At 51.9% G+C, this 27,466-nt stretch overlaps 1 protein-coding gene across 3 annotated transcripts in view; it reads right to left on the bottom strand.

Moving 5' to 3' along the window:
• Positions 1–27,466, bottom strand: part of SRGAP3 (SLIT-ROBO Rho GTPase activating protein 3) — a 93,256-nt gene that overhangs the window by 35,561 nt on the left and 30,229 nt on the right. For all 3 annotated transcript variants that reach the window (XM_072044613.1, XM_027467398.3, XM_072044614.1), the window contains exons 2-4: positions 16,593–16,785; positions 12,271–12,433; positions 4,766–4,828 (exon numbers count right to left, since the gene is read on the bottom strand). In XM_072044613.1, coding sequence (XP_071900714.1) covers positions 4,766–4,828; positions 12,271–12,433; positions 16,593–16,785 — 419 coding nt within the window. The remainder of the gene's footprint in view (positions 1–4,765; positions 4,829–12,270; positions 12,434–16,592; positions 16,786–27,466) is intronic.

The raw sequence follows: 27,466 nt of genomic DNA, 5'->3' as shown, positions 1-27,466 counted from the left end.
CATTTCCCTGGGCTCTGGAAGCGCAGCCCTGCACCGAGCCCAGCACCGCACGGCAGCGCCACGAGTGCCAGAGCAGCCTTGAAGGGTCAGAGACCCCCAAGTTAAAAAGGATCCCACAAATGCAGAGCAACTTCACGCAAGCCTGGATGAAGAAAACAGAGTTCTCTCTCCTCGGCTGCGGCTGTCAGCAGGAGCTGCAGTGCCTTCAGCCCGAAACATCGGATCGCCTCTCCCGGCAAGCACCGACGTCAGCTCCAAATGAGCTCCACATGCCGCACCAAGGACTGCACAAACGAGCCAGCTCCGGGATTTATAACTGTAGGCAACTGCGAGGGACAGCAAGCAAAGGCCTGTGCCTTACTTCTGAGATGGTCAGTGTCAAAATCCTGCAAACGTGAGCCACAGATTTCAAGCTGCAGTTTTGGCAGTGAACATCACAGCACACATCAAACAGGCACTTTCTGGGTTCTTCCTAAAGAGAAGGACCGAGGGGCTTCCCTGAGACCTCCTTATCGTCTGCCATAACCTTTTGGTGAAAATCTCGGAGGAAAGTGAAATAGGGGAAACAGAGAAGCCCTGCACTTCAGCACAGCCTGGCAGTAACAAGGAAGGTTCCTCCAGCACCCAGAAGGCGACACAACAGCAAAGCCCAGCCTTTGGGTGATGGACCAATTTGGACAATTTCTGTGAAATCTCAAGGTTACGACCCAGTTCCCTAACAAGAAAAGCTGAATTACTCCTCCAGCTGCCTGCGCTCACCCCAGGCCCCGCAGCCCTGACCTTCGCGCTGTCACAGCCCACCCCCGGCTGCCCCAACAGGACCAGCTCTTTGTGATGGCCAGAGGAGCTCCAAAGGGTTCTCCTTCCTCCCGCCTGCCCCTGAAGGAGCACCACGGGAGCCATGGGTACAGCTTCCCTGAAGGTCTCTGTAACGAGGTGCAAAGGACTGACCAGGGCCGGCCGCTAACCCGCTGTCCTCACAGCTCGGCGCTCACATGGCTGAGACGACTCCTGGAACAGCTCGCTGCCAGCCACGCGCCTCGTCTGCTGCCACATAGCGCAGCTTGTGCTTGGAAATGCAGGGGCTATTTCTGATTGTTTTAATATCTGCCCTGATTTTGAATGAGGTCTGCCCACACTGCAGCAATCAGCCCTTTGATCCGCAATTCCCTGATGCCTTCCCAGCGCCTGGAACAAAGTCGCGCTGCCCCTGTCCTGTGCTATTGTCTCATAAAGCAAAACTGCCACAGCTGCGTCCCCGGGATCTGCTCTGCAAATAAGTTAATTAGCTGCAGTGGAAGGAGAAAAATGTGTTCCAATATTCATTAGTTATTTAACAACACAAGTTGTTTTCCAATATTAATAACAAGTTCTGAATAAAGGCCACCGCCAAAACACCAGCCATACACGGCACTGCTTGCTGCCTGCAGCTGGGACTGCCTCATCCTCCCCAACAGCTCATCACTAGGTCCTGACCCACAACTGCGGGCAGACGGAGGCTGCCTGACCCCTGCTGAGCACAGGCTCGGGCCCTCCTGAGGCCAAGGGGCCCCAGAGGGCGGAGGTGAGCACAGCCCCAGGCCCGTCCCCTCTTTGTTCTAGGAGAGGGGCGCATCCGTCAGATCAACAGGCCCCCACTGCCATCTTCCCTGCCCGCGGTGCAGCCAAACCACTCTTTTACGAAAGAAAAATGAGGCCTTTTCAGTGGGTTTCTGTGGTGCACCGCTGTATTTCTGCGGTGTGAGCTGGTCGGTGAGTTCTGTAGCACGACCCTTGCAGAAAACACCTGCTCAGCAGGGCGGCACAGCCTGCACCTCACTGCTGCGGGAAGGGAACACCCCCAGCAGCCCCTGCATGCCGGCACACAGAGACCAATGGCTTATTTTTAACCCGGGTAAGGAATCTGCAGATATGCTTCTAATTAATACAATTCATTTCACACTTACTAATCCCCTTCCGTAACTCCTCCTGACAAAGGATCACCCCAGTCCGTATCACAGACACACCTGCCTGCACTGTGCCTAGCCCCACACATCACAGGGCACGTCGGCACTGCCATACATCAGATTGCACAGCATTACACAGCATTACAGGAAACACCACTAGAACGTTGCTGTGGGGCCATTCTTTTTCCTTACCCTAATTTTGGCCTGAATTCTTCAAAGACAAATGCTTACAATAGGGAGAGCGGCCCGTGAGCAGCATACAACATCAGACCATGCAGACTCTAACCTGACAACCTATCTGCAGGAGTCTATAAAAAAGAATCAAATTAATGAAACCGGCTTTAATTCAGAGCTTATTTCTGTACAAAACTGCTCACAGGTACTCTTATTTCAGAATGACAGTTATCTACTTCCTATTTAATTAAAATCGGGGTGGTTTGGGGGGTTTATGTCTTGCCGCAGAGAGAGTCTGCAGGGTGACTTGCATCAAAACAGCAACGAGGCTGAACTAAAATGAATTGAGTTATTTTGGTTGAAGTTTGAGACTGAATGCCTCGGAAGCCTATAAAAAAATATATTATTTCTACACTCTGCACAGAGTTCCCCTCTCAAAGCCCGAGAAAGCAGCCTGTCCAGGGCACAAACGTACTACGGATACATGGTTCAGCCACAGGCGAGATGCGTGTAAATGGTTTCCTGGTGTGGCCTACAGATGGATGACATTTGACAAGAATGAGCTTTGCATCTGTGAGCCACTTGTCCTTATCCTGCACCTGGTTTTGTCAGGAGTCACAGTCACTGAACGTGCAGCTCCTGGGAACACAACATGCTGTGAGGGACCTGCCAGCAGCAGTCCAGCCCCAGAGAGGTCCCAAAACAACACGCACACAGGGGACCAACCTGCAAGCCAGGCATGCAGTCAGGCCTCTTCCACCGGGTATCTCAGGGACAAAAAACCATGGACTGGAGGAGAGCTGGTCTGTACTGCAGAGATTTTTGCCTGATAAGGCCTGCTTTTGTTCACATTTCACTGTGAGTTTTCACTTGTGTCTCCCCACACTCTTTTCCAGCAGGATGGCACACACCAGAGGCCTTGCTGCCATTCAGCAGGTGACTGTCCCCCTCTGCTCTGCCCTCAGGAGGCCCCGCCTGGAGTAGTGCACCCAGAACATGAGAGGGCTCTTCATTACTGGGAGGGTGCTGGGGCACTGGGACAGGCTGCCCAGAGGGGCTGTGCAGTCCTTCTCTGGAGATGTCCAAAACCCACCTGGATGCCACCCTGCACAACGTGCTCTAGGTGATCCTGCTTGGCAGGGGGGTTGGACCAGATGATCCTCAGAGGTCCCTTCCAACCTCAGCCATTCTGTGTTTCTGTGACATAATGACCCCGTTATCTTACAGCAAGGTCAGCTCAACAGTAACACAAAGCTCTTCCACCCATTCAAACACATTCTGTTCTGCACGTGGGAGCAAAGCAGTAAATGGAGTGAAAATTCAGTTCCCCTGAAGATGAGTTTTGCCACAGACCCAAGAGGACCAAAATTACACTTTCTGCAGTTTCCTTTTCCTGCAGCTGAGCCCCAGCTCACTTCTGATCCTCAGACTGACTGCACTGTGTGCTTCCAGTCATGCTCCTGTCCCACATGTGGGTTCTGAGTGCACCGGTCCCCGTGCACCAAGGTCAGCCCAACCCCTGTTATTCGGTGTTTGTTTTGCACCTGTCATGCTGCTGCAATTAATCTGGATTAGTCACTAGCACTGACACACCTTGTGACATCCACCAACCAACCACCCAGCCCTCTTGCAAGCTTTTTAATCCAACCTGGCTGTCCACCCCCACTGCGGGACTCACAGAAGCCGAGTTCTCCCACAACCAGTGCAGGAAAACAACTATTAAGAGGAAGATTTGTGGCAGAAATATCAAGTAGTGTCACTCATGGTCTGTTGTTTAGGCCTATTTTTCAAAAAATGGAATAAAATCATTGTTTAGGAGTAACCCTAGTACAGTGCAATGTATGTACCAGTAACAGTTACAACTGAAGAAAGCCATGGATCATCTCAACTTTCCTGTATAAGACAGATGTTACGTTGCTTCATTAAACTTAAAGCACAAATAAAATAAAACAAAATCCTACGGGGCAAGAGACAGAAGCAACACAAAGATTTTTACTATGAAAACCTACTTGAAGAGCGATGTCCTGCATAATAGCAGGATTTCACCTGGAGGCACAGACTGTGTTGCCACCAAGGCGCTCAGAGCGGGGGGATGAGGGGGAGCACATGCCAGTTAGGAGTTCTGTGAATTCAGCAGCAGAGGGTGTGTTCAGCCAGCACCCACAGGCTACCACACTCATAAGCAGGTCAAGTTTCAGCCACAATTAGCACTGACAACCCAGAGCACAACTCAGGAGCCATTAGCACCTGGCAGAAAGCACCAAGCAAGCAAAAATTGAAAGGGGCAACTCTGTGAAGAAGGCAGGGCAGGTGAGAACACTGCAGACACCAGGGATCGTCCTGGATCATGCCCAAGACATCTCTGTTTGTGCTCAGGTGACACAGTTTGATGGCATGATCCACTGCCTGATGAAGACATGGAAGCTCTTCCCTGCAGGACAGCTGGGAATTTCTTCCCTGCTTCCATCAAAGCCAGCCAAGAGCAAAATGATTCTAGCAAGCATGTTGTCCTGCGTGATGGCACGAGGGTGAGAGAGATTCCTAAGGTAACTGATGCTTAACAGACATTTCGTTCTCACAAACCAGTTTTCTGGGCCCCCCTCGCTGCACAGGTTAGCCGTGAGCAGGATGAGTTCATCACTTACCGTGTAAAGCTCGTTGGTGACTTTCAGGAGTTCTTCATGCATCTGTAAGCCAATTTCCTTGCTCTGGAAGACAAAAAGAGCAAAGGTTGAGACTCTTATGCTCGCTCACAACATGCATTTGGGGAAGGAAAACACGTTTTGGAGCAGGCAGTAAGACTACAGGACTGCCAACCATTCCACGCACCTCTCTCCATCCTGACCCCCCAGCACGGTTCCCAAGGACCACCCCGCTGTGCCAGCCCGACCCCACGGGCCCTCACCCCGCTGAGGAGCTCCCCGGCGACGAGCCCACGGCCCCAGCACACCGCGGCCCAGAGGACTTCATGTGAGGGGCACCAGAACAAACTCTGGAGGCAGGCAGAAGACACAGAGGGGGAACGGGAACCACAAAAATGTGCGGCTCAGGCTGGGAGGCAGCAAGGTGACAGACTTCTCCTGAGGAGCCAGGCAGAGGCGTGCGGGAGGCTCGGAGCGCTGGCAGGGCGCTGGTTCGGCACCGCGGCACCTCGCGGCACCTCGGGGCACCTCGGGGCACCTCGTGGCACCAGCAGCGGGCAGACAGCCCGTGAACGCTGCCAGGCTGGCCGGCAGGAAGCAGGGAATTGTTTTCCCCCAGTTTTCACAAACCGAGGGCGAAGCCGATCCCCATGAAGCAAGCAGTGTTTGTTCCAAGCCCCGCCAGCTCCTGCGTCCAAGAGAATCCTGGTAATCCCCAGCAAATGCGTTCACACCCATCCCACAGAGAACAAAAACACAGCAACATATTTATGCCGCCACTATCTAGCTGCATTTTTCACATTGCTTTCATGCCTGTAGGGTTTTTCTTTCCTTCTTTCAGTTTACAATGCAGTGGGTGGACCTTGGCAGCACAGCTGGGCTCTGGTAATGCCTGCCTTAAATGCCTCCTGCCCCTCCGAGACCTGCCCTCTCCTGGCTCCCCTGCCAGACACACGACTTGTCTGCTCCTTGGTCTGCGCTGGAGTTAACTAAACTATGCACATTTTAATTACAGACATTTTTTTTTTTTTTTTAATGAAACAGCCCTGCAGCATGAGAAATGCCCCAGGGGCCTTATTTACGACACTTCACAAATCCTGTCTAATATCCTTCCTGCTCCAGAAGCTGAAGAGACAGCATCAATAGGGCTGCCAATCCACATCTGGGCTGTTTTTTCCATTTCTAAACATTAAAACCAAAATACAGATGGCCTCCTCTTCCAATCTGCCTGTGACAGTGAAGTTTAGAAATAAACCAGCATTTTGATTTCCTTTAATTTTCTACAAACCCTTTACAAAATAAAACGCAGAATTACCATCAGGAATACACGCAGCACAGCAAGCCCTCGTGCTATTTGAATTGCTGCATTTTCACTTGTGGTCCGCGTTTGCCAACAAATCACCCAGACTGGGCTTCCGAGCCCAACGCAGAACCCCACACACAGTGGCATTTATTTCTCCTGCCAGCACACAGGGATGAAACAGGAATTACCAGCAATCTTGGTTTGCCCTTCCATTGGCAAAATTTATCTCCAGTCCACAGTCAGCCCCCGTGTGGCTCTAGCTCGTGCCCTCTCCTCCCTCCTGGTGAGCTGTTTCACGCAGCCTGGCAGCATGCACAGGAGCAGAGCCTCCTCTCCTGCCAGAGCAGTGTGTTACCGCCTGACTCTGACGACTTCCCAACAAAAGCTGCGCTCCTGAACGTGGTTTCGTGGCTGCTGCATTCTCCTGGCAGAGCTGGCTGTTAGCACTGGACGGACTCTCCTGTATAATAAATCATACCAGAAACACCCGTGGGCACGCTAATCACTTCAGCTCAGTCTCCAGCCACCCAGCACCACCTGCCAATCCAGCTTGTGATAGGTTTATTAAGGACACCTGCTGCTGGACTTGCCATTTCCCACCAACCCTGGTATTTCAGAATGAAGATTATCAGGGCTTCCCAGCCTGAACATTTCCTTTTACTTTCACCTCGGCCATGACCTAACCTCCCCCTTCTATTTGTCCTCAGTAGCTCATTTTCACTGATCTGACCAGAGCAACCCAAAGCCTGTCTCAGGCAGGACACGGTTACGAAATGCCCACGCCACGGTTATATAATGAAGTTTCCAGTTTCCAACTGCGACAGCCAAAGTTCAGCAGGCTCAGGATAAAGCTGACTGCAAGGTTGGCATCCTCCTCCCCCCGCCCCCTTTTCTGTGGAAATCCCTTCACTGCCCTGTGCTTCCCCCTTGCTCCCTGCAGGACGGAGCAGCCCCCGGTGCCCCTGTCCCGCAGCGGGGCAGCTGCTGCTAAAACTTGGCTGCAGGTCAGGACAGCTCCTCCTGGCTGCTGCTGCAGATGTGCATGCGCTGCCTTCCTGCCCTCCCTCCTAATTATACCCCACAGCTCTCTGGGGAACTTGCTTGGCTAGGAAACACTAATTGGAACTGGAAGATGTGTTTAAACTAAGTATAGATCCCCACCAAAACACAAAGCAAAGTTAGAAAAAATAGTTTCTTTCAGATTTCTCTCAGCTAAGCTCAAACATCTTTGTGCATGGTCTGGTTGGCCTGTTGGGTGGGTGATGACCCAGAGGCCTGGCCAACCCACACACGTTACAAGTTTAATCTTAGACTATTAAAAGTTAGCATTTAATGCAGGGAGGGAAGTGAGGAAGCTAAGGATTAAAAGCGCTCTGCATTGGGTGAATTATGCAGTAATTATAGCTTATCTGTGAATTAGTGTCAGAGCACTTGGAAGAGTCAGAGGACCGATGCATGCTGCTCCCATTCACACTCCCGTGAGGTGCCAAGAAGATGCCAATTAGCAGGAGGTGCTAAGTACCCCCAGCCATCTGGAAACCTCATCTGCTAGGAAACCCCAGCCCCTCTCCCCTGCCACCAGAGCCAGCATTCAGCGCCTCATCCCCAGGATCTCTCTGGTGGCTCGCTCACAAGCAGCAGCACTGCTGGAGGCGTGCAGCACCCCCGGGCAGGGGGCACCTCCAGGACGGGGCTTGTTCAGTTAGGGGCTGTAGGGAGCGGGCTCTCGGACCCCAAAGACCCCACAGCTGTAAGGGATCAGAGCATTCATATCTAACCCTTGCACTGACCCCCCTGCACAGATGTATGCCCCCGGGGCCTGACCAAGCCCTTCCCCAAGCCGGAGGACAGGCCTGTGGGCAGAGCCAGGGCCCAGAGGCAGCTGCAGCTTCTGCCTCTGCCCCAGCTTTCCTGTGCGACCGGGGGACGTCCATGAAGCTGTAATTTTCAAACCTAATTTTGGACTCTTAAATAGAGCAACAAAAATGGCTCAGTTGGCGTTCACATGAGTCACATTGCCACTGAGGGACCACAGGTGTGTACATGTGCTACGTTTAGGGGCCTGTTTGCTTACAGACACTGCACACCAGCCTCTGGAAGGCACCGATGGGGACCACAGGGATCCGCGGCACTGCCAGAAGCCTCCCAGCAGGCAGCAGAGCAGCACCCAGCCTTGTCCCGACCTCCGGCAGGTAGAAGCTGACAGCCTCACCTCTCCTCCTAGCTTGCTGTCTGCCCTCTTTGTAACAGGCAAATTCCGTTTGTATATTCATGTGAGACAAAGCCAGAACGTCCTGCAGCACATCCAAACTCCCTGGCACCGTTCACCAAACCCAAACTCCAACCTAGCTGTTTGCTTCATGCTGCCATTCCCACTAAAAACACGGCTGCTTAGCGCAACAGCAACTCCTTCAGTTTAGCAGGTCTGTTAAAATCCCTGCTGCTGCAGACATGGGGACAGGAAGAAGCAACGTGAGTACGGACAACAAAGACCACTTGGTTAAAGAAGAAGAAAAGCTCTCCTTCCAGACAGACACCACTTCTTCATTAAATCCCCATCCAGGGCACGGCAGTACGGGACATAATTAAATCCACTGTCACGGCACGTAATTAAACCTCTCGCTGGGGAATACCACAGCACAGTTATTTCGGACAGAGCAATGCTGTCTGCAGTGTGTGTTCTGTCCTGTGCCGGGAAGCAGCAGCCGCAGGAGGAGGCAGAGAGGGGACGCCAGCCCGGCCCCGCAGCACATCCCGTGCCCAGGGCTCGCCAGGAGGAGTGCTGCAAGGCCTCGAGGGGACACGATGCAGCCCAGCGAGGAACTCAGTCAGATCTCTGCAGTTCTGTGCCTTGGCATCTCCATTTATCGCCTGCCTATTGCTATGCTAATATTTGCCTGAATCATCTCCTCCTGCCCCAGCAGCACAGCTCGGCCTGGAAGCTCCAAGGACACTTGCCCAAGCGAGCTGCTACTCGCTACACTTCAGTTTGCAGGGGTTCAGCTGCAGGACGTGAGCTCAAAGGATGTGAGCCAAACCGTACCACGTTCCCAGATCACAAAGGACGGGAATTCCTACCCTCCACAACCAGGAGAGGAAGAAAAACAATCAGCACCACTCGTGATGGCCCTGGGGGACACTGCACCCTCGCAGACCAAAGCAACCCCCGTGCCACTCCCAACGTAGGGACCAATGATGCCAGCCGGCCCCTTCACACACTGCCCAGCACACTCCACTTGCAGTCCTCCATCCCTTACTTCCCCCACTTAGGGCCAGCAGTTTTGTTTTTTATTTTCAATTAAAAAAAATAAATTAAATAAAAATAAAAATAATAATAATAAAAGCTATTTGCACATATCAGGACCACCTTACTAACAACTTAAACACATCTAAGCTTTAAAGCCACAACACGGGATATATAGTGCCTGCAGTGCCCATGGACAAAGTGGGTCCATTGGTTTCAGTGATGTACCCTGATTTACCAGCATGACATCTGGTTTTATAATTTCTCTTTGACTCTGTATAAAAATGCTCAGGGAGGAGCACTTTCAAACTCTGGCTGCAGACAAACACCCATGTTCCACCCCACCAAACCTCATCAAAACCCTAAAGCTCATCACTGTCCTGAAAAACCAGCCCTTGCTGAGTCCTCCGCGGACTTCTACAGCTTGCAGTCTAACTTGATCCCCCAGGGGCTGTAGTTTTCTTTTTTTTCCCCTCTATTTCACAACGCTCTGTGATATTAAAAAGAAACGAACAATGAGAGGAGGGGTTGCATTTTTCCCTACAAGGCTTCCTCCTCACTTTCAAAGCTAACCAAGTTGTCCCTCACTAAGCCCAGAAGGAAGTGGAGCATGGCAGGGACGCAGCAGGCAGGCTCTGTGCTGCCAGCACCACCAGCCCGAGCTGAACCTCCGCAGAAGAAACCCGCAGCCCTCGGTTCATCCGGCACCAGGGCAGCGAGCTCCTCTCAGCGTTGGAGGGAACGCAGCGTCCCTTCTGGGCAAAGCCACCACCTCTGCAACTCGGGGGTGGCCCTGCAGCCTCACGACCTGCACAGCTGGCCAGCCACAGCCACAGCCTGCAAGAGCGGATTTACCAGTGATGTACCAGTGATGGACCAGTGATGGACCAGTGATGGACCAGTGATTTATCAGTGATCCGAGTGCTGTAAGCCACCACCTTCTCCTCTGGCGTTTGATAATCACCTTACACCTTCTGCAAGGCCAGCGGCAGCCAGCACAGCCAGCAGTGACCTGAGCTGAAGTGAGCTCAGCCCTGCAGACACCTGGCTGCGCCAGCCCCCGCTCACACGCTGCAAACCCAACCCCAGCAGCTCATACTTCTTCCTCTCCTGGATTTGGGTCACTCCAGAAGGCTTTCTGGCTCTCACCACAAAACGCGCGTCCAGCCGATGAATGGCGAACGCCAGGACGAGGGGAAGGGAAGGGAGCAAACGCTGCAGGTCACGGGGAGGGCACAACACTTGAGTGGAGCTGCACAAAACACAGAGCCCCCATTTACTAACGAACGGCCCACAGAGCACTGAGCAGACCAGGGGAAGTCACAGGGAGAAGCATCTCAGCGCTCAGCACCTTTGTTGGCAAATTACCGCGGCGATGATCGATTGCTTCTCAATTATGCCCGTCCTCAAAGCCCAGATCGTACGGAGCTGCTGCTTTGCTGCGATTGTTTACATTTCCATAATGGAAGCACAATGCACAAAACCTGCCAGCTCCTCCACGTTCCCGCAGCATGTCACAACCCATTAATAAATTCTAGATGGGAGGAATTTCGAGTGACATCTCTGGAAAAAAATGTTACCCTAATTTACCATCAAAAAGCAATCTGCGACCAAAGCAAACAGCTGAACCACGATGCGGATGCCTTTAACCCTTCTGGTGTTGGTTTATTTGCCTGTCAGCCCTGTGCAGCACGGTCTCCCCAGGAGGAGTGCTTGAGGAGCTTTAGCCATTATACTCCAAGCCAGAGTGGGTAAAATACTGAAAGACGCCTGCTCTGAGCAATCTAACACCAGCTGCAAGGCTGGACTGCGTATCTAAAACAACCTTTTATCAGGATGCTATTATTCCCACACACGTTTCTCACCAAGCACTGCTGCAAAGTGCTGCCCGATTCCACTTTGGGCACAGTGTGCAATAGGTTAAAAGATCACCTGCGTATCCCCAAAAATGTCAACCTTCCTACCCACATCAAGGGCAAATGATGACACAAAATAGGCCTTTTCAACCATTTAGCTGATCATTATTCCTGGGGACATGTGAGTCCTGCTACAATTCAAGCCTCAAGGGACAAATGCCAGTGAAACCACAGATCCCCACAACCCAACTGCAAAGCCTCCCTTTGATTAAAACAGGGGCTGGCTTGTGCAGGCTGCAGATGAAGTTGGTGCTACTTCACCTCACTTGGCAGAGGATGGGGGAGGGATGAAAAAGGAGCAACAACTTTATGTAATATAAGTGTTGTGTCTTAAAAGTTAAAATCAAAAAAGAGGAAGAAGGGAGAGGACTGAGGAAAACCAAATAAATAATCCTTTCAAGATAACCACTGACTTCAGAGCTCCTCTCCTGCGCAGTCAGCCATCCCGCAGAGCTCGCCCTGCTCCATCTCTTCAGCAAGTTGCCTCTGAGAATTTTACTTGGCCTGCCTTCCTATGGCTTTACACTGTCACATTACAGAGTTCAAGCTCCTGTCTCAGTGAGAAAACCAGAGGTGACCTACACTTCTTAAAAAGTCTCGTTACCCTTCTCTGCTTTTCAGCAACGCTGGCTTTCTTATGCCCATTTACACCATTGTTGGGCAGAGGGGACAGGCTGTGCCCACACACCAGCACTGCTGGCTGCAGCTTTGGGTGCAATTTGACTCCATCTCTGTGGACTAATCCCCTCTGCCTTGCTGGACCACAATCAAAAAGCAAATATTCTCCAACTGATTTCAAGTCTGGCTTTTCTCTAGGGCGTCTCCAAGTGTTTTATAATGTTAAAACACTCCCATGCCAAAAATAGGGCAAAAAGCAGTCTCAAAAATTCAAATGCCCAGTAAGTAAATTCATTTTCCATCTTAAAAAAAAAGTTTCCAACTTGTGTAGAAGTCCACAAAAGACTTTAAAAAACAAAAACAAAACACACTAGGTCATAAGGACATATTCTGCCTGTGCAGGGCTCTCCAACACAGCGGGGGTTACCTTTTTAAAGAGCCTGATGACATCCTCACTGATCTGCGACAGCCGGACGATGACATTGTTCATGAAGATGTCATTCAGGGTGGCATGATCTCTGCTCTCTCGGCGGGTCTGTGTCAGAACCAGGTACCAGCAGTTCACAGGGGAAAGCAGGTGCTGATCTTTCCTAGGGAAATTTGAAAAGAAGCAAAAATGTCAAGGGAACAAGTCAAGAAGGCACACGATTTTCAAATGAATGCTGTTAGCATATTAACATTGCCTCCTTCAACAGCACAGAGCTGCCAGAATTCACCATGCCCCCAGAGAAAAGCATGAGCTGCTCTCGTCTCCTCACACAGAAACACTGCAGCACACGGCCAAGCACCTGACCCTGCAGCAGCCACAATGCCAGCTCCTCCAGCTCTTCTGCTTTAGACGCTGCTAGCTCGGATCACTGAGCTCACTACTCGGTATTTTGGTGTATCAGTATGAGGTCTTCAGCAGGGGGCAGGGGTTTATGGTAACAGGCACCATGTAAATATGTACTGGGGCGGGGGGGGGAACGGTGGTAACTCTCGTCTCACTGTGTTCATTCAGATTTGGTCAGATCAGAGCTGATCCCCCTCCAACACCACCACACTGCTGCGTGCTGTCCCTCACTGCACTGCCAGCCACCGACCCTACTGCACGTCCCAGGACATCTTGTTCTTCTGCGAGCTCCATCCCCCAGATACAAACATCACAGAGAAGCAGTTTTCATGAGAAAACAGCACCACGAGTCTCATGTTCATCCCTGCAGAGAAAGAAGCCACGCGGCAAAGTGGAGGTGACACCAGCAAGGCACAGCCCCGTGTCCCCACCCGAGCCCCGCGTGCTGCCTGCCAGCCCCTCGGCTCCCTGCGGCACAGGCTGCAGGGTGCAGCTGCCAGGCACAGAACACAGCCCAGAGCCTCGCCTCGCAGGCACCAGCTCTCCGCCAGCACCCACCCCGCAGGGCTGCAGCCCCGCTTTCTGCCACTAAACCAGGGGGCCAGATCTTGCCCTAATTGTCAGGGAGAAAGCAAAGTCTTAGAGCGGTTCCACAATTTCCCCAACCTTTGGAATCCCAGACAAGTCAGACGACAGCCACCCGTTTATCTGCAGTACTTTGACAGGTTTTATTTTGAGCACTGGACTTGTCCCAAGCACAATGCTGATATGGCACCAGACACAGGTGAATTAATTACCCTGGCATAACGACTTGCAGCGTAACTGGCTCCAGCCAACCCTCCCCTACCCCAGCGCCAGTGACTCACGCTGGCCCTTGCTGAAGGGCAATACCTGCTCACCCTCACGTCTCTCCATCACTGCTGCGTCTGCCCAGGTCAGCTCGGAGCTGTAGCAATGCCCCTACCTTGTAACTCGGCTGCTGAGGCGGGTGTAGCTGGAACCGCCCCCGGTTTTGGTAGGGCTCCAGAAGAACTGGCCTGGGACGTGCCCTCTGCCAGCCCGTGGAGCTGCCCTGCATGGCTGGCAGCCCTGGAGCCCTGAGCAGGGGGAAAACGCGTGTGGTCAAACAGCACCGCTGCGGGGCCCGGCCCCGGCCTGCCGCTCAGAGCAGCTGGGGCAGAGCAGCAAGCCACTTGGTGGCCACTAGGAGAAGGAGGGCTCTTGGAAGGCAACCACAGCCCTGCAGAGCGGGTTGGTAATTCAGGAGCACACCCTTCCTCGCCATCCACTGGTCTGGATGAGATGGGAAACCTGCCTCTTCCCTACGATGAAGCAGTGAGGTCAGGGAGGCAGCAATCCCTTCGAGGCTCTGCCAGGGACGGGAGTTTTGCTGCTTCTTTCCTCTTTGTGCTATTAATACAGCTGTCACTTTCCTCTCAGAACAGAGCCCATTTGCCACGCAATCTGTTGCATCGCATTTAGTCCGCTAAACAGTGCTGGAGAAAACGTTTTAAATCCAATGTTAACACGAAGTGTCTGTGCACAACATGGAAATATTCATGTATGCTGAATATTTACCGCCGCGTTAATCCAGCCCACGCTGCAGACAACAAAGGCTCCCGTGAACTGCAGCACATGGCGGGCTGGGAAACCCAGAAGTGCCCCGGAGCCAGAGCGCCACGAGAGCGAGCACGTCCACGCCTGGCTCTGCCGGGACAGCATCCGAGGGGCATCCGAGCCCCCGACCCGCCTGGAAGCCAGAGGGGTCAGAAAAACTCTCCTCTGAGGGAAATTTCTGTGAGTATTTCACACATAATGAGAGCGAGTAATCTTGACACATTCCATTTCAACAACACTACAACCAGCCTGCGCTGTTTTCCCACGCATTGTATTTAGTATTAAAGCAAATCAAAATTTTCAAAAATGATACAAGCAAAGCAGAACACCCCTGTGCGACAGCCACACGCTGAGACCCTCTGAACAAGGCATTGTGAGTGGCATTGCACTGCCTTCCTCTGCGATGAACACGCTGCACATGAACCTACCAACAGGTAGGGACAAAGAGGTTTGGACAGAAAATGTTGGTGTCCCTCTCTTGAGACGGAGCGAGGCATCCGAGGACTGGGCAGAAGCGTGCACAAATCCAGCTGACCCTATGAACGCTGCCAACACCCTGCAAAGCACTGGGCCCTGGGGTCTGGGTGTTTTATAGAAGCAGAGAATCAGTCACCTGCGGACACTGCACAGTACAGAGCACCTTCCTGGCATCTGACATAAGATAAGCAACGCCCCCAGCTCTCTCAGAAGTGCCCTGATGCGGCTCTCAGCTGACAGGAGGCACACACACAGGTGGCCTTCGCAGGTGATCATCTTTCGAAGAACAACTTTGTGAGCCCACACCCAACAGCTCCTTCCCCAGGATCATTATCCCTGACATACAAGATGCACAGCTGACAAGCAGCAGTCAGCTGCAAAAAGGACAGAGAGAACCTGAACAGCAGCTCATGTTGAGCAGACTTATGCATAAGACAACAGCAAATCCTTGCTCACTGGAGAGACCGAGTAAACAGATTAAATGGGATTTAGTAATATGGAATAAATAGGATTCGGTAATGAAACAGCAGAAATTGCTGCTGTTGTGGCTGAAATGGGGAAAAATAATCACAGGAGGTCAGAAAGATCACAAAGTGCCAGGGGCTAGCAAGCTAAGTGCATCCGACAGGCAAAGACCTGTTTTCTAGGAAAGTGGCTGCAGTTGGCCAATTACACCAGCTTCATCTCCAGCAAAGGACACGCTCCCTGTTGAAAGAATATTTTACGGATGCAGCTGCCAGTGGGGAGACAAAGGCCGGGAATTTCAAAGCACTGCAGGGGAACCAGCCACAGGGAGCACCAGCCTCCGTGCTGCAGTGCTGCTGCGTGGTGCCAGCACCCAGACCCCAATGGCCAGGGCACGGGCGCACCGCTCGCACTGCCAGCAGGAGCCCCGTGCCCCAAGAGGAGCCAGGGAGGGCTGGTCCTCGCTCTCTCTCTCTGGTCCTCGCGAGGAACGCAGCCAGCAGCTCTGACGATGAGCTCGGCGGCTGCTGAATTGCACATGTGCTCACAGAGCCTTGTCCTGCAGATCCCAGCCTGCCATCCCGACAGGCCGCGGGGAGCACGCCCGTGGGGTGCAGGAGACCAGGGAGCAGCTCCTCCGAGAGGACCGCGGCGTGGCCAGGAGCCTGGGAGTCCCGGCCACCAGCAGCACTGACTCCAGATCCTGGCTGCAAAACCCGCTCACCTCCAGGCTCAGATCCTGCCTCGAGTTTCCTTTTTTTGGATCTCTCGTTTTAGGCAAGCTTGAAAGTGTGGTTACACTGAAGAGAGGCTGCTTTTGAAAACTTGCACACGTTCACACATTCAGGGATTTTGTAATTTTCATCATCAGTTTGAGTTTCACACTATTCCAGATCCAACTCATACGTCCTATTTCAAAGCTTTGTTTTAAAATATTTACATGGAAAGCATACATATTTCATTTTCAAAAAAACTGTAATAAATTAGATTTCCAGAAGCTGCTTCCAAGCCTGAGCCTGTAAGCAGATCTATGAGCAATGGGAAGCATTCTGAAACTGAAAGATTGGGCTGCGCACAGAAACCAGGGTTTATGAAATGGGCCTACCATTATTCACACAATCAAATCAGTGACCGAATTCAAGCCTTTAAAAAAAAAAAATACAAGGGCCATGACTCCTTCCAAGCCCCCAGTCCACATTTTTTATTCTACTGCTCAAAGAAGTACCTAGGAAGTCCAACTCATGCAGCACAGCTCAGTGTTGCTGCAGCAAAAGTCCTGAAAAGCTCTCAGACCTAGCGCTTGAACCAGTGTCCAGCCCATGGTTTTGCACCCCCCTGCTCCTGCAAACGCTGCTTACTTGAACTGGTGCTCTCTGGAGCTGCGTATCTTGGAGGAGAACCGCTCAGCCAGCTTCTCCAGGCTCCGGGAGTACTCCAGCTCTATCTCAGCCTTCCTGCGGAAGAACTCCTGCAGGTCCTGCAGCAGCTGCAGGCGCGACTCCGACTGCTGCTCCAGGCATTTGAACTGCTCCACCAGCTGAGTGCGGATCTCTGAATGCACACAAGAGGAAAAGAAAACACAGCGTAAGCAACAAACACTCACAGGAGGGTTGTCTGTCTTGTCATAGAGGAAATCTCACAGGCATTGCTAGAGCAGGCTCCCTCACGCGCCTGAGATTTAATCCAAGGCTTATTAAAGTCAACAGATTTTTTTTCCAAGTGAGAGCTGAAGAATTTCATTCACCAGCCTCATATTAAAACCTTGTTCTTTGTCAACATAAACAGCTGCATAAGTACACAGACCCTCAGAGCTGTTCAACTGCCTATTTGAAACCAGATGATGATGCTTCAATTTGTCTATTACCACCTGCAATTCTGAAATCTTCACTTACAAACCAACACGCTGCTTGCTCTCATGTCACCTGAACACCTGCAGAGAAGCTGACAAGGAACTGCAGAAAGCCGGTGCGATAGGGGCACTCCTCCTCACCCCCCGCCCTGCAGAGCTGGTGGCTGCAGTGGCACAGCAGCAGTCACTGCTCCGTGCTGGCTGCTGAACTGACCAAGTTTTACATAATAGCCATGCAGAGCACTGCCTGAAATCATAAACAATTTATGGACAATTCCGAGCTCTTTAAATTCGCAAGGATCCCACGTGGAGGAGGTTAAAACTGCTGTGGTAAGGATGTGTTCTTCTTCAACATCCCTTCACATACCGAACAGCAAGCCCCTCCGAGCCTGGCAGGTGAGCTCAGAGAGCTGCAGGAACAAGGGCACCCGCAGCAACCTTGTTACTGGGTCATTTAGCAAGGGCAGGAACGGGACCGGAGGCTGCAGGCTGCATGAAGGTCACCTAAAAGCAAAAGCTCCTTGGAAATAATGAGCGTGCTGAAAACAAAAAGGTAACGCCAAATTTAATCAGTCACCTGCCGCGGGATCCCCCTGGGCATCTGCACAGAGCCAGCGCTGAGGACACGCCGACCTCTTTGGGATCTGCCCCACAGCCTGGCCCACACGCAGCTTGTGGTGCTGCACGGTGCCTCTGCAGGAGCCGCACAGGGGCACCCGGAGCGCTTCACCGCTGCTTCTGCTACATGGGGCAAGGCTGCTTTAACACCATGGGGCAATAGGAACCCTGGGTTTGCTACAGACATGGACTGCAACGCCTGGAGAAGCTTCCACGCTGCAGAAGTCAGGCGTCACGCCTGAAGGCTGGTCCCGTCCTTGGTAGCTGGGACTGCAATTGCTGCTGAAAAACAGCCCAGGCTTTTCAGAAAGGTCTCGTGTACGCAGCACTGCAGCTCTGCTGTCATCAGAAAGCCTGCTCTGAGCGGTGACACCTCACGGCCACCTACGCAGCCGTGGCTTCCTGCAGCCCCCAGCTTTGGGATGCGAGATGGCCAGCTGGCGCTGCCATCCGCACAGCTCCTCGGAGACGGCTCCCCTGGGTCAGCACGATGGTGACACGGCGCTGCTCCGTGCCACCAAGCCCTGGGCAGCGAGCGGTGGCATTCACCGGAGCTCAGGGGGGAAAGGGGAGCTGCCTGTGGATTAAGCCTCCTAAACATCTCTGCTACGTTCCTCCAGGATACAAAGGTACCGGTTTCGTAAGAAAACATTTTTAAAACCTTCACATTCCCCTGCTGACAAGAGTTTCCTTCCCACACAAGGTCAGTGAAAATTTCATTACATCCCATATGGATTTTACATTCCCACTCCTGCTGGTGCCAACACAGGACTTGCTTTACAGCTCTCTGCTCTGCTGAGCAAGTTTGATATAGATTTTTTTTTTTTTTAACACAAATTTGGTCTCTAGTTCCCTCGTCATAGAGGATTACAGCCTGAGGTGGTTTCTAGAACAGCTCTTAACAATTGTGGCAATGCACAGAAATACAACGAATATCAATAATGCTTCCCAGTCTTTTCAGTTTCAAAAATCTCCCTATTTTTTTCCCAGATCTGAGCTTCTGCTGCCCATTTGATCTTTGTGTCCGACACGATGATGTCTCCTCGTCTCTGGCAGCGGTCATTCAAGGCAGCTCAGCCACCAGTGACAAGCAGCACCTCAGCGAGGCTGCAGCGAGGGTGCTCTTGGTCAGCCGGGCACCAGAGAGGCACATTTTGACTGTCTTCAGCAGAATTTTTGCCTGTGAGGCACCACTGTGACATTTCCAAGCTCCCCTGCACAAGTTCACTGGGGCCAGCAGCACCTGAGGACACTGCGGCAGCAAGCCCATTAGCCGCCACCCCACAGCCACTGGGCGCCGAGCCGCCACACAGGCAGGTGGAGGCCACTCACCCTTAGGACTCGTGGCGCATTTTAAACAGGAAAGGGTTGCAGTTGGAAACAAAATTAAGGGTTACTGGCATCATTAATGCAGCAGGCAGCAGCACTAACACAGAAAATGATGTTCTTCTGAGCTCCAGAGGTCTCCGTGAGTCAGTCACTCACGAGCGTGGCACCTGACAGAGCCTTCCTCACTGCTCCCCGGCTCCCATAGTTACTGCTCTGCTGCATGCAAGGGGCACCCTCGTTTCAATTAAAACGCACTTGCTCTTAAGTAGCCTTTTCAGAAAATAATGAACAATCCAGGCCGGCAGAAAAGCCTTTTTCCACCCTTCCTCCTGCTGCCTAGGGAACACGGCGCACTCGGAGGACACCCGTATGTCCTGCCTCGAGGTGGAGCCGGGCCCAGCCCCGCCGACAGCGCCCGGTGCCCTGCGGCCTCCCTCGGGCAGGAGGACAGGAGGAGGGCACAACCAGCGCCCCGGGTGCCATGATGGGCACCAGCCCAGCCTGCAGGCCTCACACCGCCCTGGCTCGACTCAGCCGACTCGCCTCACAGAGAAATGCTTCTCAGGAGAGACCTGAGTGAGACAAGCCCAAAGCACAGGCAGCTGGGCACAGGACAGCTCACGCTCTCCGGAGGCACAGCGAAGGCCACAAGCAGGAGCCGAGCCGCTGGCAGCCCACCGGGCACCCGCCGCCACACAGGGACCATCCCCTCCACCCCACAGCTCGCCGCCACAGCACCCCTCCTGCCCGTGCCCGGGCTGGCCGTCTAAACGGTGCTAAACACGTCTCAAAGACATAGCCCAAGCTCGGCCTGGACTCTGTCTTGGTTCCAAAACAATATTCTTATTTATTTATTTTTAAACCCCACGCTTATGGCTTTCATTGCTAGGACGAAAAAAGGCTCCTTGCCATGACAAGCAAACCTCACTAGAAAAACTCTCCAGCTCTGGCTTTTATCCATCACCATTAGGACGTAAACACAAACACCACAAGTCCACCAGGAGTAGAGCTGCCTCACAATTTGTGTTGTTGAACATGAAATTTGCAGGAACGTTTGCTTTAGGACGAGCTAAAAGCATTTGCCAAAAAGCAGGAAGCAAAGCATGAAGAAAGTCGTGTGGCTGGTCACATTTCCACACCAGTTTGTGTGAAATAATCCCACAGTTCCATACACAATATATGAAACCACAAACAGGGCCAAGTAAGAAGGCCAAAATGAGCTGTTCTCCCAACAAGTGCGCTAAAAAGCCCCCCGAGTTCCCTGAACTCCGCTGAACAACCGGCTCTCCACGTTTGCTGCTTCTTCCCCCAGTTTGTTTGGCTCTGTTTGTAAGAAAGCAGTTTGCAGCGTGAGCAGTCCTGCCACTTAAAATGCAGAATCAGAGGCAGCAAAAGCAAGACAAATTATTGCCTCAGCTCTTCTGAAATACAATGGCAGGGATATCGGAGAAAACAAAATTCCTTGGCAAACGAAGGCACAGCAACAACGCTTCGGACGAACGGCAGGACTGCTAATCCAGCCGAGACACGGAACAGCTGCACTCAGAAGTCCTGGGGAGCTGGCTTTGCTAACTATTTGCAAATTAATTACCCCACCCCGCACCCACTGACTGCTCGTTACTGCCAGGCCGACCAGGGGAGATGCCAGCAGGGACGGGGTTGTCAGGGGGGACACAGGGCAGTCCCGCAGCCCTTCCCGAGGACAGGCTGGCAGGGCAGCCAGCGGGACGGTATGGGACGGAGCAGGACGGGACGGGACAGGACACCCCACCAGGCAGCACAGAGCACTGGTGTCTTCACACCCAATATTAGCCGGGCAAAGCCTCAGCCTCCAAGACTTTCAAATCTCCCCAGACAGGAGCCTACGGCCCTTGCAGAGCCTGGATGACAGATCCCACGGTCAATCCAAGATTACCAGAAAATCTTATTACGAGAAAAACCTCAGACATCTAAGCTACGGCAGGTTTATAAATGAATGGCAACAGTATAAAATATAAATGAATGGCAACAGTAAAAATTGCAATCAAAAAAAAAATCCACAACCCAGAAACTTGGAGTTATTCAAAACCTTTCAGAAAACTGAGAGCTGAGTGGGTATGCAGTTGTTGGGTACAAATATAGGAAGGGGAGTGGAAACAGCCCCAAAGTGGAAACAGCCCCAAGAAAGCAGTGATTTAAATCAGTACTAGCATGAGATGAGCAGACTGGCCATGAAGAAAGTCAGGTGAGAAATCAAAAAACCGTAGTGTCCTGGGCCAGGCAGCCAGAGGTGTGGGACACGATGTCACTGCACTGAGGATGGCAGCTGACAACACCGTGCTGGGGACGTGAAGCTGCTCGTGGCCAGCTGGGCTGGATGTCTGGGCGGCAGCTCCTCCGCGGCCCTACACACCGGTGGAAGGAGGCCTGGGCTCGGGGGAGCTGTATTTTGACATTGCGATTGTTACAACCCAGTTACAAAACTGAACCCGGCTGAAATCTTGCGCATGACTCGCAACAAAACACTGCTAATACAGACAACGGCAAAGATCTACAGAGAGGAAGCAATCCTTTCTATACGGCCTTTGTAACATCAGGCGCTGCTCCCACGCTGCCACACGAGGATTTGCAGCTGCTCAGACATCGATCAGGCAGCAGCCGCCACGATGCCAGTGCACAGCGGCAGAGCTCAACCAGTGTCAACAGAGGTCGGTTGCACAAAGTGGAAGAAAGATCTCTGGGGAAAAGTGTTTTTGTCATTGTTTTCTTGATACAGACCTTCTCCAAAGTGCTCTCTCTGGCTACAGCGCACAGGGCTGGCAGCATGACAACGGCTGAGCCCCACTCTTACTGCGGCAGCTCGGAGTGAGGGCAGCTCGCACCAGCAATGCACCCAGCTGAACCTGAGGTACTGGTGTTTGACTTCAGACACAGACCTTCAGAAATCCTGGAGCCAGCGTGACTACACCACAGCAAGACCAATCCTCCCATCTTCAGGGAGCGCTGCATTCAGGCTGGAAACTGGTATTCACAGGCGTGCCAATGAAAACAGGCACTTTCTCTAGGTTTTTCAAGGCTTTGGATCAGTGCTGCTTGGGTTGATGCTGACGTGCTGGCCAGTAGATCAGGTTAAATCTCATTTTTTCCTATCCTAGACTGCTCATCTCATCCCTTCCCCAGTGAGGACAATATTGGCAGGATGCACAGAGGCAGTGTGATTACACGCGTTCAAATAACATACCTCTGACAACACAGCTGATGCAGTGCTTTACAAAGAACAAAATTCTTTGGGACTAACTGTGGCCAATTTGAGCATTCAAATGAGAAGTAACATGCTTGTGTGGAGAGGTCAAGATGAATACAGTACGCTCAGTTCCAGTTCATTATTAACGTGTTGCTACTTCCACCGGGTCCGCCCTCAGTTTACTGAAGGTTATTTTCCTTCTTTTTTTTTTTTTTTTTAATCTAACAATGAAACCCCCGGATGAATGCTGCTAGTTTAATGCAACTTTTACCAGTGGTATCTGTTTTTATTATTCCCTTACTGTGTCCTCATATATTTCATATATTCTCCTGGGCAAGAGAAACTCTGAGTTTCAGAAACTCGCAAACACGATGTTGAAATCCTGGCCATGGATGAAACTGTGGCAAAACTCCCACCAACTTCAATGGAGCTAGGATTTCATCCTAGCAAATGCAGTAAACGAGACAACCACGTTCTCCAGAAGTTATTCTGCAAGTCTCTCCCTCTTCCAGTAACCCCTGGCTCCAATACTTCTTACCTCAAATGCTGATAAAGGCCAGGCTCCTTAACTGGCATCAACCACACTGGAAACAAACACACACCCACAAAATCCATGGTGGACCTGATGATGTTATGGGCCTTTTCCAACCTAAATGATGCTATGGTTGTAAGCTGATCGGCACCCTACTTTGCCATGTACATCTACTCTAACAACTACTTTCTTCAGAAACAGTAAAATCTTGAACAAAAAAATCAAAGTAAGTCTGAGTGAAACAACTGCAAGCTAAACAGCAGAATCACTGTTGGTAATTGCACCTTTCCTCATCGCATCTGAGGGCAAACAACCTGATAACGAATAGCAGCGCTTTCTGTTGTCATACCTGTAACACGAAGCTCACAACCTGACAACCTTTACATCAATCTGTGTATTTGCCCCAGTGTGACAAATTTTGGCCACCAAAGCTACTGGCGGGCGTCACACATGAACGCAGAGCAACAGCCTGTGCTTGGCTTCTTTAGGAATCCAGGGTAAAAAAAAAAAAATTGGTCTCATGGGGAGATGAGGTAATAAGATACAAAGAAGGAAACACCCCTGAGTAAGGCTTAGGGCATTTGCAAAGGGAACAAGGGAAATTCCAACCAAGGCAACCTTGGTGATGGACTCACCAAGCAGAGAAACACCACTCCCTCCTCCACAGCGGCTGAGCAACTTTCATCTGCAGAAAAGTGAACCAAAAAAAAAAGGCAATAATCCCCCCAGACGTGAACTGCTACCGGCATGTGCTGGCAGGTCACCTCACCTTCCAGAACTGCTTTATGTTCGGCAGGAGTTATCATACCTGAATAGTCCTGTCTGTTCTGGAGACCACTCGCTAGCTCAGAAATGCCATAAGAAGGCATTTCTCACTGTTTATCTAAGCAAAGTTTCTAATGAGGAAAGTTTCTAATTTGACTAAGGTAGTAACTCAGAATTTATCTGAAATAAAACAGACCTGTTACAAAGTCCACAAATGAGCATCATATCACAAGTTTTGGACAGGCTTATGAAGCAAAACCAATCCTACACAGGGAAAAGCGGGTAAAAAAAATTACAGTGGAAGAAGCCTGAAAGTTAAACCTCATGAGGGTCGGCAGCCTGAACTGAAACTGAGAGTCACAGCAGGGCAGCACAAGCCGGGAGGGAAGCCTGGGGCCAGCAGCACGGTCCCCGCCACGCAGCGGTGCTGCAGCCAACGCGACCTGCCCGTCCTTCGGGGGTTGGACCCGAGGATCTCTGGAGGGCCCTTCCAAGCCCTACAATTCTGTGATTCTGTCCTCGCCCCGCAGGGCCTCCCAGCAGGGTTGGCCTCGCCAGGCCGAGCACGCTCCTTCCCCAGGAGGTCCCATTGTCAGCAGGCCCCCGCCGCAGGGCCCCGCCAGCGCCAGGCTCAGCGTCGGGCAGCTGCTCGGATGCCGCGGACAAAAGCGGGGTTTCTCTGGCAACGGGGCGCGATGAAGGCTGCCAGGAACCTCCTCCTGCCCCGGCTGCCTCTGCACAGCGGGACCAAGCTGAGGGGCTCAGCGCCCATGGGGTGGAAGGAGCAGGCCTGGGCATGGCCACTGGCTCCAGCCCCGGGCAGGAGTGGAGCAGTGGTGGCACCGGGCCTCCTCTGGCCTGCACCGCACCTCTGCAGCCCAGAGCTGAGACAGGTTGCTTGCAAAAAAACACAGAAATGCATTAAAAAAAAAAAAAAAAAAAAAAAAAAGAAGATACCTACAATATTATTTTTAAACACCATAAAATAGAATCGCCTCTAAGGCTCAGAGATCTCCAAGAGCTGCGGCATTTACTGCCCTGAACAATACACACAAAGAACACAGGTGATTTTGAAGGAAACCTAGTGCCTGAGAAGATGCTGAACTCTCTGTCCAGGAGAACAATGTCTTCAGCTGGTCTCCAAAATGGACAGTCTAGGAGAGCTGTTCCTGTAACATATGTTTCACCCCACTGATTCGTGACAAGTGAGAAAATATGCTTGGCAACAAAACCCATTATTTTCCTCACAACTGGGATTAGACCCAATAGTTTATTGCAAATATAATATGGCAAGTTGGACTCAAAGGAGAATCCAGTTCTTCTACAAATATGGAATACACTGCAAGGGCTACTTGACTCCAAGCTTCTTTTATTTTCTCCTCCAGACTGAGCATGTGTTTGTTTCACTAAACACCCAACCCTCTTCCACACAGAACTGCCTCTTATGTATTTTCTAGCACTTTGCCATCCTGTTTTTCAACCATATGCACCGTTCCCCTCGGCAGAGCCCTTGCATACACCATCCAACACAGCGCTGGGCCTGGTTCAGAATTAAAATGCCAGTGGGGCCACTGGAGCTACGCAGACGGGAGCACCTGGAGCAAAGCACTGCCTGCAGAGCACCCCTGGTGGCAGAGGTGCTTGAGAGACTGGGGAAGGAGCAGAGCAAATGGCTCATGGCGAGTAACCATGCCTCCCTCCTCACATGTGCTGCTATCGGCAATCCTGTCCAGAAGCAGACAAGGTATTTGGCTCTTAGCAACACAGAGACAAGCCTTTAATCCAAAGCTGGAAGTTTCAGACTTTAGAAAGTAATTAAAAAATAGGGAAGAAAAACACTGCTCAAGTCCAAACCCAGCTCCTATAGCATTGGCTTTCTTTCGCTCAACTTTTTTCATGCATTTCTTTAATCCCCAGTTTAGGCGGGTGCAGCAGGAGACAGGCCCGCTGGCAGGCACATCTCGGCAGGGGGGGCTCCATCACACCACACCACACCACAGCGCCGGGCTGGGCCTTCTTGCCCACGTGGGCTCTTAGGGCACCATGTGCTGGGCTCTGAGGTAACCTCCTGGCTTGTAACTGCTGAAAAAGGAAGTGAAAACGTGTGAAACTAGATCTTAAATTGAGTAGTTTCCTCCTCAGAAGAAACTCCCTGCCCTGCAGGCCCCGCAGGGCACAGGGAGGCGGGGGGCAGCGTGTCCCCAGCCAAGGCCGCAGCCATGAGGAGCACCACGAGGAGTGCCCTGGGCCACGGCTTCCCGGCAGAAGCAACGCGACTGCGGCTCTCCAGCTGCTGCTCACGGGCCCTCTTCCTCCCCGTTCTCTGCAGTTACCTGCCGGGTTTGTTTCTAATGAGACTCCCCTGCAAAGCTAACGCCTCTGCAGAAAACCCAGCAGATAAATAAACCAGCTCAGCTCTTTCCCACCGGCCACACTTCCTGGAGCCCTGCTGACAGATGCACACAGACATCAGTGTACACGTGTGCGTGGCACGGCCTGCTCTTTGGAGTCTTATTTTCATGAGATGTGTTTGCTCCTCCATCCCAGTACAGACAGGTCCTGCGCACCCACAAGCAACCACTGGTCAGAAGGGTGCAGGGAGACATTTGTGCCTTCCCCGACCGAGACGCCAATGCCCCTGCACTGGGGCAGCATGCAGCAGCCTTCGGCAAAGCGACACAAGCCAAGGTCTGCCTGAGCAACCTTCCAGCCCCCGGGCAGTGGCACCGTAACAGGGAATGCCACATGCAGAGAAAGCCCTGCCAGCCACGGCAGCCTCCTCTTCCTACCCCCCTCCTCTCCAGCCTGCAGAAACTAGACCAGGCATCCTGAGAGACCAGAGCTGCGATCAGCACGGCGATCTGGAGAAATAGCCAGAGCCGAGGAAGCTCCAGAGCAGTTGCCTGCAGCCACCTCGCTTCCCACTCCCCTCCAGGCCATGGGCTCTGCGCCTAACAGCACGCAAGCCAAGGCCATCTGCAGGCACGCAGGACGCCAGACAGGAGTGCTCTACGCCAAGGAAAAGTTGGTGGGAACAGATCTGGGGCAAAAAGTGATTTATTTTGTAAAAGCCACCTGTGATTGTCACTGTTCCTACAGACAAAGCGGCATCACGCTGCTTTGGCAGACACAGCTTCCAGGAAACTGCGTTCGTTTCTTTCTGGTTAAAAGAAACTTCACGTTTGCCTTATCTTACGAAAAACATCTCTTTCTCATCATTGTTTCTTCCTTCAAAGAATTTCAGAGCAGTTTGCACTAGCACGTCTACTAGCCCTCTTTATAGGTCAGAAAGGAAATACGCACAACAAATGATGAACAAAGAGAAATCTATTTTTTTTACATACAAGCTCAAGTGACAAGGGAATGGCAGTGAGCCGCAGGGCTGTTCCTGGCCTCCTGCTCAGAAGCATATTTCACACCGCCTTGCCTGTAACACCTTCTTGCAACTAACACCAGTGCCCCAGTACAACTGTGTCCTTCCTGCTTCAGAGATGCACTTCGTTAGTCAGCCTCCTAACGAACACTCCCCCGCACGCAGCAGATGCGTTGCAGTGTCTGTGTTCTGCAACGGTAGTGTTAGAAAGACAAATGCCAGCCCCAATTTATGGCATTGCTTCAGGAAGGAGAGGTTTGGCTGAGCTTGCTGTAAAGGCTGCCAGCAAGAGAGGATCCTGGAGGAAAAAAAAATAAAATCATCCTTTTCCTGCTTTGTACGTGCAAAAAGCATCACATTTGGTCTGCAGCCACTGGCAGCCTCAAACCAAAGCACTCCTACCAGAGCACACAAAAACTGCTGGCTTGAAGAAAGCTTTGTAAAATAATTTTTTTAAAAGGGGAGTTTGGGGTCAGGGCTGGGCAAGTCCTCGTCACTCCAGGTGTCTCTGACAAGGCAGAGCTGAAGTGAGAGTTGAAGCTC

Source organism: Anas platyrhynchos, chromosome 13 (genome assembly GCF_047663525.1).
Source record: "Anas platyrhynchos isolate ZD024472 breed Pekin duck chromosome 13, IASCAAS_PekinDuck_T2T, whole genome shotgun sequence".
Taxonomy (NCBI): Eukaryota; Metazoa; Chordata; class Aves; order Anseriformes; family Anatidae; genus Anas; species Anas platyrhynchos.
Note: the sequence above shows the minus strand (reverse complement) of the source record. Positions and strands in the feature narration are given on the sequence as shown.